The following is a 13,704-nucleotide window of genomic DNA, read 5'->3' as shown; positions in this document are numbered from 1 at the left end:
TCTCAGTCATTCAACACAATTACCAATGTTATTATGTGGAAAATGTTGCTGTTGTAGTTAATGAAAAAGCATAATTTTTCAAATAATAATGTTGTTAACTGCAATCACTGCTTTTTTTTAAATACACCATTAAAGAACAGCTGTCCAAAACCGAGATCAATAGAACATAAAATACAAAAAAAAAAACACACACACACTTTAAGGAATTATGTTTTAATTCATTTTATTACAAGAAAATTCCACAATGCTCTTTTTATATAATGATCAAGGATTTTATTATTGTATTCTCTCTCATTAGGTTCTTATCGTTAAAGAAAATGGTATTATACAGATTTGTTCAATGTCTCACCATTGCGTGGTCATATTCCGCAGGAGTGCTGGTCACATTTATCTGTACAATTCAATTGTTTTTTTTTTTACTGTACATTTTTGTGTAGTTGATTAAAAAGGCAGTCAGCACTTAAATAAGCTGTTGTTTTTTCCTTGTCTTTTTTAAAGTATATTCAAATAAAACACTCGCCTGTGACTCCGCCCCCTGGGGGGACAGGGGCGGGGCTACACCAGGTTATGTGATTATAAGGAAGCTTCAGGGATTGGGTGACCAGGCCCGTGTTCCCCCGCACACGGCCTTCGTGCACCCACGCGTTTGGCACTGCGCACACAAACAAGACTCACGAGATATAAACGACAAGCAAAGCTCTTTGTGATGTCATAATGATGCCTACTAATGGGAGAAAAAGTAAAAGTGTCACGTCAATGACACGTAAGACAAAAAGTGCCACCCTCCAGAGTCCAGATTTCAAGTTGTCCTGATCCTTCCCCATGTCCGAAAACAGAAGCAGTCTTTTTAGTTTATTTTTGCATTAAAATGGGGGAAATTATATATCTATATATTTTTTTTTTCTCTCCTGGCAGGCACCTACAGTTTCTATTAAAATGCTACAGCTATAAGATCTAGCATTGAACACACAAAGCAACTGCAATGAAAAGAACAAAGTTGCCTTAATAATAATAATAATTAATAATAATGAGAAGGAAAATGCAATAATAATAATAATTCATAATAGTACAGATTAAATCTTTTCATAATAATATTTTATAATTTAAAAGTATATTTTTTCTTTCTTTTAAATACATTTTTTTTCTCATATGTATCAAGGTTTGTGATCAAGATGTTGACTATACTTCAGCGTTATCCAAATCAATAAAAACTAGCTGTGCCGTTGCATATTACAGTCAATGATATGTGAACATGCACCGTGAACCACCGTCGCTCTCCGTCCGTCGGGACGCTTCTGTCATCATAGACGGCCGATGACCATGACGTCCACCACCTCGCCCTTGTGCAGCTCCACGTATTGCTCAGTTTTGGGAGGTAGCATCAGGAGTCCGTTAGCGCTGCGCATGCTCATGAGTCTGCTGCTAACCTGGTTCCCTAGAGGAAGACGAGATGGAGAAAAGCATGAAAATACTGCCTCCTACCAACCTGGTTATAAATTTTTCAACAAGCAGCCGTTATGGGCAGAGGAACCAACATGCATATTGCATAAAATGCAAAAAATGCAACAAAAAAAAAGCAACAACACACAAAAAAAGCAAAAAACAACAAATTTTTTTATTTTATAATAAATAAATAAATAAATGTAAATCACTCATGTTAAGGAATTATGATTTTATTAATTTTATTACAAGAAAATTCCACAATGCTCTTTTTATATAATGATCAAGGATTTTATTAATGTATTCTCTCTTTTTGATTGTATATGCCAAGGAATAATTTCAAATTTTCCTTTAACTTTTAACTTCATTTTAACTTAATGTACTAAAATAACTAAAACACTGAGAGAAATATATATATATATATATATATATATATATATATATATATATAAACAGGCAACAAAATTACTCAAAAATTAACTAAAATTAAGATGAAAAAGGAAAATATAAAAATGAAAAGTAATTTAAAACATGAATTTAAAAAAATATAAAAACTAATAAAAACTGATAAAAACATTGTCCAAAAAACAGGAATGAATTATATAGATAAATCTAATTTAGACGTATACATTTAATGTTGTATTTAACAAGGCTTTTTTCATGTACTCATAAATGAGCTGATGTTAAACGCTCAGAGCATTCGTGTAGGTGTCCTAAAGTGATCATAGGACATAAAACACAGTGAAAACTATATCCGTTCTAATCTTATTCTAATCCTACTCAATCACTGGTGAGTGAAATGTAACAATTTATTAGCCAATGGAAACCGACAGACATTATTAAGCTGCCAATGTATACTAGGCAAGATAACACGTCCGTTCAGGGAGACTTCTGTAATGATGATAATCATAATGATGATGGATGTGTAACCTGTGCTCTGTGCCCATGGCAGAGGTTCCTGATGGTGCCATGTCAAAATACAGCGGTGATACTCTGGACGTGGATCCAGCTTCACATCACATGACAACTGAAACAATTCAGAACAAGATTTCGTTATTAAGGCTGTCAACAGATTTAAATGTTTTTGCAATTAAAGGGACAATAAGTAACTTTTTAGATATTTTATTATCTAAAATCAATATTTTTATTCATAAATATGCCCTCAATGGTGTACAAATACCTATGCCAATGTTTAAACTAATCCTTGTAAATGAAGAATTTATTATCTTTATATACATGGGACGGGTAGGTCGACGGAGGCTTCCATGTAGTTCCGCCATCTTGCAAAACTATAATAGCAGAGAGGGACAAAAAGTACTAAGCCAACGCGTTTCCACAGCGCGTTTTCGGTCAGAGCCAGAAACGCAGGTGCAGAGCAGTGAGAGGCGCTTGAAACTGCACCGGCAAGTTTAAAAGTCTGGATTGCATTCTTATTATGGACCATACATATGCCGCGCCACAGGAGAAGAAAACATCGTCGCCAAAACAGTCAAAAATAGAACGTAAAAGGAAACGTGACCGTAGATTACAGACAACTAGAGTTAATGTCGGGGAAGCTTTTTCTAGATGGAAAGAGCTAATGCTTGATAAAGATTTCAAAAGAGACGCTGAAGTGGCCAGTTTTCTTCTCGACAGGTAAGTCAGTGTTACAATCTATATTATAATATTTTTTTATATCTAACAATGCATATAATTCAGAAAATATAGCGAATAAAGAAGACATAACTACTAATTACAATATTTCATGTTTTCCACAGTCAGTAATTCATACTGTAAAATTCGTTTGTTTATGGTCATGTTGCAGTTTGTTTGAAATAACACACCTGTTCACCTGAAGGAAAACTCGACGAAGTGCTATTAGAAGACATCCTGTCAAAGCTTTTTGGTACATATCGCCTACCGTAGATGCAACGCGCATTTGAAAAAGCGAGGCGCTGGAGAGCAAAATTAGTTTGAATGCAAAATACAATTTCACCACTAGATGGGAGTAATTCCTACACAGAAATGTTTCTTAAGCAGCAAATCATCAGATTAGAATCATCTCTGAAGGATCGTGTGACACTGAACACTGGAAGAATGATTTTAAGGTTGAAGGTGGTCTTACCCTGGCTTTTATTATGGTGGGCCGGGGGTCTAAGATTCCCTGCATCTTCCTCAAGGCAGGAATGACGAAGAGGTTACATGTTACGACCGCTGACACGGGATTACCTGGGAATCACCAGACAGACACAGAAGCAGAAATCATTCACCGATAGATGAAAAGTAGCCAAATCTGTGTGTTGAAATTACAGACTAGTATGTGTTTTGAGAAAAAAACGAACAAACCAATAAACTCTCTCACCGTCCCTACCTGGCAGAGCAAAGATAAGTTTTCGAGACCCATCCATATCAACAGTGGCAAATGTTGTGGGGAGACTAACGGAAGACAAACCAGAGCTCAATACCCGCGTGGACTGATTCTCATCGTTTGACACACAAAATCAGGGTGTTTTCACACTGGGGTGCAATCTCAGAGCAATCTGAGTCTTATTTATATCTGCAGTTTGCATGATTTATACTGCATGTGATGCTCTAAAGTTATCTGAAGTGAGACTATTTTAAGAAGTGGTCTGAATACAGTTCACTTTAAGTTTATGTAAACAAACAAACCAGTATTTTCTGCTTGCAAGTAACAATAATTATACACTCACTTTTGGTATTAAAACTATTCTATTCTATAATATTATTAATAAAAAAAATTTAATATTAAAATAAAAATAAATAATAATTAATAATAAATTAATTAATCATTAAAATTAAAAATAAAATAAAATACTTTTTTTGTTCTATACTGATATCTAGTTTTTTCACTTACATTTTAAATATATATAAAAAAATAAAATAGTATTATAATAAATGTAATGTAATACTTTTAATATTTTAATCTATCATATAAAAAAATATAAAACAAAATAAATGTTAATAAAACATGTTTTAATAAAATACACGTTTAAGATTAAATAAAACAAAATGTTGTACTATATCCAAGTTTGCTTTTTGAAGTGGATAAAGACTATAATATAATAATAGCATTAAAATATTCTATTCTATTATATTATATTTTAGTATTCTATTAATTTTAAATAAAATACAATAAAAAAATAAATAAAACATAATAATGTTAATACACTTTATTTTAATAAAATAGTAGTAAAATAAAGTATTATGGATTAAATACACTGACATTCAAATCTGCTTTTGGAGATTATTATTTATTAGATTTTTCACGTTGTTTGAATTAAAGTGTTTGTTTCATTTAGCGTGGTTTCAGAAGTGGAAACACCCTGATTCTGCATTACTTGTACAATCTTCACGCAGATGTCACCTGCTTCTTCAAAAACTCACCCTGGTTTCATGAAGACACGACCAAAGTGTATCTGAGCATGAAGGTCGATATCAAGTACCTGTTTCAGGTAATCCTGTGAAAACATCCATTTACAATCACCTTAATGATCTGGTAAACCAGTGTATGACAAAGATTGATTTATTTTTTGAACCAAAGCCTGATTGTACACTGTATTCTCTTCTAAATCTCTTTGACGTGACAGACGTTCTACCATCCAGCCACTAGATGTCAGTATACAGCACTGATTACTCAATTAAACTCAAAGTGTTGTGCTTTACCATGCAACTTTCTAAAACACAGTTTGTCTAGATGAAGCTGTCAGCTAAATACACAGAGCGAATGTAAAAGCTCTCGTGCCTTTTCGCCCATGGACACGCCCCCTGAGGTGATGATGACATCAGCGCGGGTGATCCCCTCATTCAGAGCATTCAACAGGTCATCAGGGCTGTAACCGTCACAGATCATGAGGCAAGTAAAGGGTTAATAGTGGTACAGCTACACACAAAAAAAGGTACAAAACAGTGAACGGGGTGGTACTATCGAGTGAGATTTATGCCAAAACCTCACACACACACAAAATGTGTTTTACTCACACCCAACAATTCACAAACAAACTCAGTGTGGTTTGCAAATACAAAACATCACTCACAAACTAATGCATTTTGTTCTGCAAATAAAAAACGTAGCTATCAAACAAATACAGTACGTTTTACATATACAAAGAAACGTATATCTTCAATGACAAAAATATCTTCCAAGTACAAACTAAAATCTTTCAAGTACAAAACAAAATCCTTCAAATACAAAACAAAATCCTTCAAGTACAAAACAAAATCCTTCAAGTACAAAACAAAATTCTACAAGTACGAAAAACTGTCACGTGACTTTTGGCACAAATTTTCCGCCTTGCTGATCCACACGCAAATGCCTTCAGACAGTTTACACATGCTAGTAAACTGTCATGTAATTCGCTGTTAGCGACTTGCTTGGCGCCGCCACCGACATGGAAACAGGAGAGAACAAGAAACGCTAGCGTAAGGGACGTTTTGAACACGATGAGCGGCCAACAGGTGAGTTCCCTATCATAGGTCACTTCGATGCTGCGGTGACGTCACCACGTATGGGAACACCTCTGGTGTGACGAATGTCTGAAGCCCTATACCATCCCGCCAATCCTATTGGCCAAATGGCGCATAGCACCACCCTGCGCATGCGCGCGCATGATATACCTGGGTGCAGCGCGCCATTTCGCTCAGATTTCATTCCTTCAGGAATAGCGAATCATCTGTGCCCTATCGTCTCGCGTTCTCCAGCGATCTCTTCGAGCAGTGTTAACTCCTCTTCGCGGACGCGATGAGCTTTCGAAAATGTAAGGAGCCATGTACCAGGTACATCACGGCGGGGGACACTCATGACAGGTGCGTAGTATGTCTTGGTTTACATCACGCACAGGCGGCGCTTAGCGGCCTTTCTTCCTGTCCCCATTGTGATGGCCTGCGGCTCAGAGTACTGCGCTCCAGGGTGGAAGTTTTCTCTAATGTCGCCCTCGAGTCTAACCCCCGTCAGGTCACCTCTGCGACTGCCGAGGCACCGCACGAGGCGAGGGCCTGGGGTGACACGTGCGACATGGATTTTGTGGACAGCGCAGCGCTGGAATATTCTCCACATCGCTCGCTCTCCCCTACCCTGCTGCAGAATAAAACTTATACTGAGCCCGTCGTCTTCTCTAATGAGGATTTACTTCCCACACCGGAGGCATGCACCGCCATCTCCTTCGGTTGTGGACGCTATGACGACGATGTTTTATCCACCGCGGCCTCGGGGTCTGAGGACTTCGCGACCGACACTAGCCCTCTTCCTCCTAGCGGACAGGAGAGGCGTGTTTCCCCCTCCTACAGTGAGCTGTTGGATGTGGTTTCTCGTGCGGTGGGTAAATTGGGGCTAGAATGGGAGGTTGACAAGGCCGAGGCCCAACCTTCTTCCAAGCTGGACGACCGTTTTCTAACCAGTCGGACACCTACACAGCCCCGGAGGCCTTTGCCTTTTTTCCCGGACCTCCACCAGGAGGTTTCGAGGTCCTGGAAACAGCCATTTTCGGCGCGGATTACTAACGCCGCGGCCGCGGATTTCGCCACCGTTTCTGATATGGCGGACCATGGCTATACTATGATGCCCCCGGTGGAAGAGACTCTCGCCGAACACCTTGCGCCTAGTTCGGCCGCGGCTTGGAAGTCTCGCCCCCTTCTTCCTTCGAAGGCGTGTCGAGTCACGTCTAGTTTGGTGGGTAAATCCTACATGGCGGCTGGTCAGGCGGCTGCGTCGCTCCACTCTATGGCGGTCCTTCAGGCCTACCAGGCGGAGTTATTGAAGGAATTGGATGAAGGTGAGGGCATCACACCGGAGGCAGTTAAGGAACTGCGTAGAGCTACGGATTTGGCGCTACGCGCTACCAAACATACCGCTCGTGCAGTGGGCCGTACTATGGCCGGTTTGATTTCGGTTGAGCGCCACCTCTGGCTTAATCTCACCGATATTAAGGAGAAGGATAAATCTTTCCTTATGGATGCCCCTGTCTCCAGGGATGGATTGTTCGGTGAGGCTGTCACGTCAGTAGTGGAGAAGTTCAGGGCAGCGAAACAGCAATCAGCCGCTTTCCGCCAGCTGATTCCCCGCAGACCCAGGGAGGTCGAACGCCGGCAAGCGCCCGCGCGTTCTCGCTCAACCTCCTCTCACCGCCAGCGAGCAGCCTCTCGAGAGGAACCTACACCCATGGCGCCTCCTCGTAAGGACTGGGGCCCTAGGGTTTTTCCTCCGGCGCACCAGCGTCAACGTAAGCGATTGAACCTGACCTCGACGGCTAAAGCCTCTCGTTCTCGGGTGCCGAATAGCAGCTCCTGATCTTTTTGCTGCTTGCCAGGGACTGTGCCCTCCGCTAGAGAGCGCTGTCGGACCGCTTTCGCGCATCCCACACTCTCATTGCAGTCCCCATGCTCAAACATTGATTGTCTCGCCGCTAACAGCGCCTCGAGCAACATTGGATCGAGCTGTAATGACAGACGCTCCCTCAGACACTCTGCGCAATCCTGCTTTCGGAGTTCGAGGGACGACTCAAGGACCCTACACAAACGGTCCGTTTATGACGGCTCGCACAGCCGCCGCTTTTTCGCTAGCGGCAGAGCCCGATGTTCCATCTGTTGGCCTAATTCCTGCCGTGGACACGTTTCAGGATTATACTCAACGGAACGCAACGACTCCGGCGCATACGCTTCCCCGGTGCACGAACACCACGGGTTTTTCGTGTCCGGTCGTTTTAACGCGTATGACGGCGTTGCTGGGAGCGGAAGTTTTGAAACCGTTAATATTGTTTCGGGCCGCGTGGGAACGCTTGCCCGGCATTCCTCAATGGGTGTTACGCACGGTTTGTCACGGATACACCATTCAGTTTCGGAAAGGCCCGCCTCCTTTCCGCGGAATTCTTCCCACTACGGTGAAGTCTACGGAAATGGCGGTGCTGCGACAAGAAATGTCAGCTCTGCTGAGCAAAGGGGCTATAGAAGAAGTACACCCCTCTCAGATGGAGACAGGTTTTTACAGCCGTTATTTCGTGGTACCGAAAAAAGACGGCGGGTTACGACCCATTCTGGATTTACGCCGTCTGAATCTTGCACTCAGACCGAGCAAATTCAAGATGTTGACGGTGAAATCTATTCTGTCTCAGATCCGACCAAGCGATTGGTTTATTACGATCGATCTGAAGGATGCGTATTTCCATATTCAGATCGTCAAGAGACACAGGAAGTTCCTCAGATTCGCTTTAGAGGGCAAAGCGTATCAGTACCGCGTTCTTCCCTTTGGCTTGGCTTTAGCGCCCCGTACGTTCTCAAAATGCATGGACGCAGCTCTGGCCCCGTTGCGGCTCCAGGGCGTTCGTGTGTTGAATTATTTGGACGATTGGCTGGTGCTAGCGCAATCGCGGACTCAAGCATACTCTCACCGAGATCTTGTGCTGAATCATTTAAACAGCCTGGGCTTACGAACAAATTTCAAGAAGAGTGTTTTAACTCCCTCTCAACGGATAACTTTTCTTGGAATAGATCTGGACTCTCGCGCGATGACAGCGAAGCTTTCTCTCCCGCGCGCTCAGTCGATTGCGTCATGCGTGCGGCACTTCAAAGCGGGTCGCACGGTGACGGTGAGATTGTGCCTCAGGCTCTTGGGTCTAATGGCAGCAGCATCCCCCGTGATTCGTCTGGGATTGCTTCAAATGCGCCCCTTTCAGTGGTGGACGAAAAGGCGGAATATTTCACCCCGTTGTCTCCCGCATCGCACGATTTCGGTGACACGGCGGTGTGTGATGTCGCTAAAAATTTGGATGTCAACCGAATTTCTCCTGTCAGGAGTTCGATTGGGAATTTATGCTTTCCGAGAGACTGTCACGACGGACGCGTCTTTGACTGGTTGGGGAGCTGTGTGTCGAGGGCGACCAGCCCACGGAGTGTGGACAGCGGCTCAGCGCGGCTGGCATATAAACAGACTGGAATTACTGGCAGTTTTTCTGGCTCTCCAGTATTTCGCGGATCTGCTGATCGGCCGTCATGTGCTGCTCAGATCAGACAACACAGCGGTTGTGTCTTATCTGAACCATCAAGGAGGATTGCGCTCTCGCCCCCTGTGCAGGCTGGCGAGGCGTGTTCTTCTGTGGTCTCGGGACAAGTTTCTCTCGATCCGGGCCATTCATGTCCCCGGACGATTGAATTTCGGAGCGGATCTGCTATCCAGACAGGCTCTGGAACAGGGAGAATGGCGATTACACCCCCAGACGGTGGATCTTTTATGGCGGATATTCGGCAAAGCGAAAGTGGATTTATTCGCATCGAGCATGACTACGCATTGCCCGCTATGGTTCTCCCTACGCTCCCCATCGCCCCTGGGCGTGGATGCGTTAGCTCACAGCTGGCCCAAGACCAGTCTGTATGCTTTTCCTCCGATTCGTTTGATCCCAGCGGTATTATGCAGATTACGCCGGGACAGAGTGGAACAGCTGCTGCTGGTGGCTCCGCGATGGCACACGCAGCCGTGGTTTGCGGATCTGATCAGTCTGCTAGCGGGCTCTCCGTGGGAGATTCCCATCAGACAGGATTTATTATCACAAGCACAGGGGCTGATTTGGCACCCGAGGCCAGATCTGTGGAAACTGTGGGCGTGGCCACTGAGCGGAGTGCGTTAGTATGTCCCGGTCTTTCTGCTGAAATTACTGAGACTATATTGAGTTCTAGAGCAGCTTCTACGAGACGCTTATATGCTTTCAAGTGGAGACTGTTTACAGCCTGGTGTGGTAATCATAATGTGGATCCAGTTTACTGCCCAGTGGCTTCAGTGCTGGAGTTCCTCCAGGAGCGTTTCTCGGATGGCGTTACACCAGCCACTTTAAAGGTTTACGTGGCAGCCATTTCAGCTTACCACGAATGCATAGGCGGTGCCTCTGTGGGGCGTCATCCATTAGTTTCTCGTTTCATACAGGGTGCGCGACGGCTGAGGCCTTTCCGCCCTGTGCGAGTTCCTTCATGGGATTTATCCATTGTGTTGTTAGGTTTATCAGGGCATCCGTTTGAGCCCTTGGAGACCGTATCGGATAAAATCCTGACACTGAAGACACTTCTTCTCATGGCTTTATCCTCCCTCAAGAGAGTTGGGGATTTACAGGCTCTTTCTGTTTCACCCTCATGCATGGAATTTGCACCAGGCTCTGTGAAGGTGCTGCTGCGGCCCAGGCCTAACTATGTTCCTAAGGTCGCATCTAACCCTTTTCGCTTTCAGCAAGTGGTTCTGGAAGCTTTTTCACCTGCCGAGGCCGGGTCAGGAGATCTAAGTCTTTGCCCTGTGAGAGCTTTAAAGACTTATGTGGATCGCACAGCCCCTTGGCGTGGTTCTGACCAGCTGTTTGTCTGCTTTGGACATAAAAGTAAGGGCCATGCAGTTACAAAACAGCGCATGTCCCATTGGCTGGTGGAGGCAATTTCTTTGGCCTATGGGGCGCGCGGACTCGCTTCGCCCTTAGGGGTTAAGGCTCATTCCACTCGAGCTGTAGCTTCTTCTCAAGCTTTTCTCAGTGGCTCTTCTATGGATGATATCTGTGCTGCGGCAGGATGGTCCTCACCGAGCACTTTTATCAAGTCCTACAGTCTGGATGTGAGGATGGCCCCTGGCTCCCGGGTTCTCTCCGCTTGAGCAGTTGCTTCCTCGGATCTCAGTTATCAGGTACGTCAGGCGTTTTGGTATATCGTTCCCATACGTGGTGACGTCACCGCAGCATCGAAGTGACCTATGATAGGGAACATCTCGGTTACGTATGTAACCTTGGTTCCCTGAATAGGGAACGAGATGCTGCGGTTCTGGCCGTTCCGTACCTTGATAACTCTTCATCTTCAGTCATGAAATCTGAGCGAAATGGCGCGCTGCACCCAGGTATATCATGCGCGCGCATGCGCAGGGTGGTGCTATGCGCCATTTGGCCAATAGGATTGGCGGGATGGTATAGGGCTTCAGACATTCGTCACACCAGAGGTGTTCCCATACGTGGTGACGTCACCGCAGCATCTCGTTCCCTATTCAGGGAACCAAGGTTACATACGTAACCGAGATGTTTCCAGTCATTGCTGGTGAAAAATCAGCCTGAAGGGGTTGTTATTCGCTATAACAACCGCCTCGCTATACATGATCCCACTTATTACATTGCTACCTACAAAATAAATAAATAATTTGACAAAATTTATTGATTTTAAAAACGATTGTATTGCTTCCGCTAAAGAAAATAGTCCGTTCCGCGTCCATATCAACGGTCTGTTTATCATGGCAAGGGTGTTTAGACCTCCAAATCAACCCTGGTCTTCTCCTGCTAGTTTCTAATAGAATATAGAGGCTTTGTTCCATGTCAAATCAGTCAGAATCCAGGAAAGTGGTTGCAGCAACATCTCAGATGAAGAGTTTTTCTATATTATATTTGGGTCCCAAAACCAAGGCCTGTAAAAATATTCATATTTTTTGTCAGTCCTTGAGATTGTCATTTTTATAGCATCAAAAACACTATCAGAGAACCATGTTTGGGCATTAATATCTTAAAGTCTTATTCATAGCCTCACCGAACTTTGCAGGATGGAAGACAAACATGTTCATAGTATAACTGAACCAAAGTTTGTACTGCATATCTATTGAGATTCTACAAGGCCCTAGACTTGGGTAAATGGCTAAACCCCTGATACTGAGGGTATTATAAACTCATTTTCTGCATCCATATCATACCAGCAGGCTGTCAGCATACATGGGTGCTGCATTTTTTTAAAGCTGAAAATTAGGACATAACCTGCTTGTTAATAACCCTTAACCCTTGCTAAAAAGAACTATACGTATGAAGTAGGTGCAAAGATTTTATTTGAATTAAAGTATATTCAATCAGTAAGAATAAACTTGGCAATGGGTTTGGCACTGGTCCTTGAGGGAGGTTCAAGGAGGGGTATATATAAATACACACAACTTTTTAATTCTAACTTTTTCTAGAAATAGACTATTTTTCCACAAACTTCTTTATAAATTTTACCAAAAAATGCATCCCATTGACATTAATTTGAACATACATTGACAAAGAAAGTAATGTTATTCAGTCTCAGAATTAATATTGTGTATTTCTGGAGTTTGTTACAAAATGTTATCAAATGTGGTCCGGGTCCTTGATGTAAAAATGTTTGAGAACCACATAAACACTTTACATGTCTTTTCAGGTATTGTACCTACCACATTTGGACTGGGAGGACAGTGGCCTGCCTGATGTGACTGTTCCTGAGATGGGCGATGTACTGAGTGATGAACAAATGGCAGCACTAAGGGCAGCCATAAATCCCCTGGGACACTCCCAATCACATGGCTCAGACATCTACCTACTTACTGTGGAGTATGTCCAGCACTTACTAGGCTTACCGTAAAATGTACTCAGCAAAGGACCTGATTCAATGATAATGCAGCACAAATACAAAAAGAACACTTATTTACAGAACAGTGCCCCTGCTAATAACTGGTTTGTAAGATGTTACAGTTACACAAATAAATATTTCTGAATCAGTGAGGTGGTCTAATGTTTGATTTTTCTCTGTTTAATCAAATCAGACCAGCAGACATGCCCCATGTTAGGACTGCCAGCGGCAGCAGGAAGAATAGCTTTCCTCAAGCAGTGCTAGCAGCGGACTTTAAGACTTTCTGCTCTCTTAATGTTGTAATGAATGTTCAAACCAAACACATGTAGATTGTATTTTTTTTTATTGTAGTGTGAATACAATCTTAAAACATCTGGGGGGTTGGAACAACCAAAAAAAAAATAAAATAAAAAATCTTTCTCTTTTTTTTTATTTTTTTTTTTACTATGGGGACCTGGTTTTCTCTTTCTTATGGGGCGGTCACATTGCACTTTTCTCTCCATTGACTTCCATTCATACGCATGCGAATGCGTCAGACAGGAAACGCAAGCTCATGCGAAAAATTCCGCATTTTGCTGCGTTCCAAAGTTCAAGTTTGGTGAACTCTGACCTGCGAATTCGCATCACGTGAAGATGTGGGAACAGTAGAAGATCGTTACGTCACTGCGTGACCTCTCTGTAGAGAAATTCAAAAATGAAGGAAGCGCTATATAACTTTAGTTGTAGCGCAGCGTCCTATTTTATATAATACAGATTTAAAAGATTATAAAAAATAAAATAAAGTATCTGCATGGTTTGTAGTGTCAACAGGAACAGATGATACATTTGAATGTGGATGTTTTATCATTTTTTATTGCTTAGGGTGTATATATTTATAAAGAGAGAGAGAGATGGGGAGTACAATATAATAAGACG

At 42.8% G+C, this 13,704-nt stretch overlaps 1 protein-coding gene and 1 long non-coding RNA gene across 4 annotated transcripts in view; one reads left to right on the top strand and one right to left on the bottom strand.

The window, feature by feature from the left end:
- Nucleotides 1-206: 206 nt before the first annotated feature.
- LOC127938043 (gephyrin) overlaps nt 207-13,704 on the bottom strand; it is a 71,163-nt gene continuing 57,665 nt past the window's right edge. For 2 of the 3 annotated variants that reach the window (XM_052534431.1, XM_052534432.1), the window contains 6 exons: nt 5,183-5,270; nt 4,825-4,898; nt 3,791-3,855; nt 3,545-3,648; nt 2,371-2,467; nt 207-1,435 (listed from right to left, as the gene is read on the bottom strand). In XM_052534431.1, coding sequence (XP_052390391.1) covers nt 1,302-1,435; nt 2,371-2,467; nt 3,545-3,648; nt 3,791-3,855; nt 4,825-4,898; nt 5,183-5,270 — 562 coding nt within the window. In that variant the 3' untranslated portion in view covers nt 207-1,301. Of the gene's footprint in view, nt 1,436-2,370; nt 2,468-3,544; nt 3,649-3,781; nt 3,856-4,824; nt 4,899-5,182; nt 5,271-13,704 lie in introns of all 3 variants that reach the window. The other variant, XM_052534430.1, reaches the window with a different exon arrangement.
- LOC127938046 (uncharacterized) lies at nt 5,846-12,941 on the top strand. Its single transcript, XR_008148619.1, has 2 exons — nt 5,846-5,895; nt 12,601-12,941. It is a non-coding gene; the product is annotated as an uncharacterized LOC127938046 (long non-coding RNA).

The sequence above is a fragment of the Carassius gibelio genome, chromosome A20 (genome assembly GCF_023724105.1).
Source record: "Carassius gibelio isolate Cgi1373 ecotype wild population from Czech Republic chromosome A20, carGib1.2-hapl.c, whole genome shotgun sequence".
NCBI classification, from domain to species: domain Eukaryota; kingdom Metazoa; phylum Chordata; class Actinopteri; order Cypriniformes; family Cyprinidae; genus Carassius; species Carassius gibelio.
Note: the sequence above shows the minus strand (reverse complement) of the source record. Positions and strands in the feature narration are given on the sequence as shown.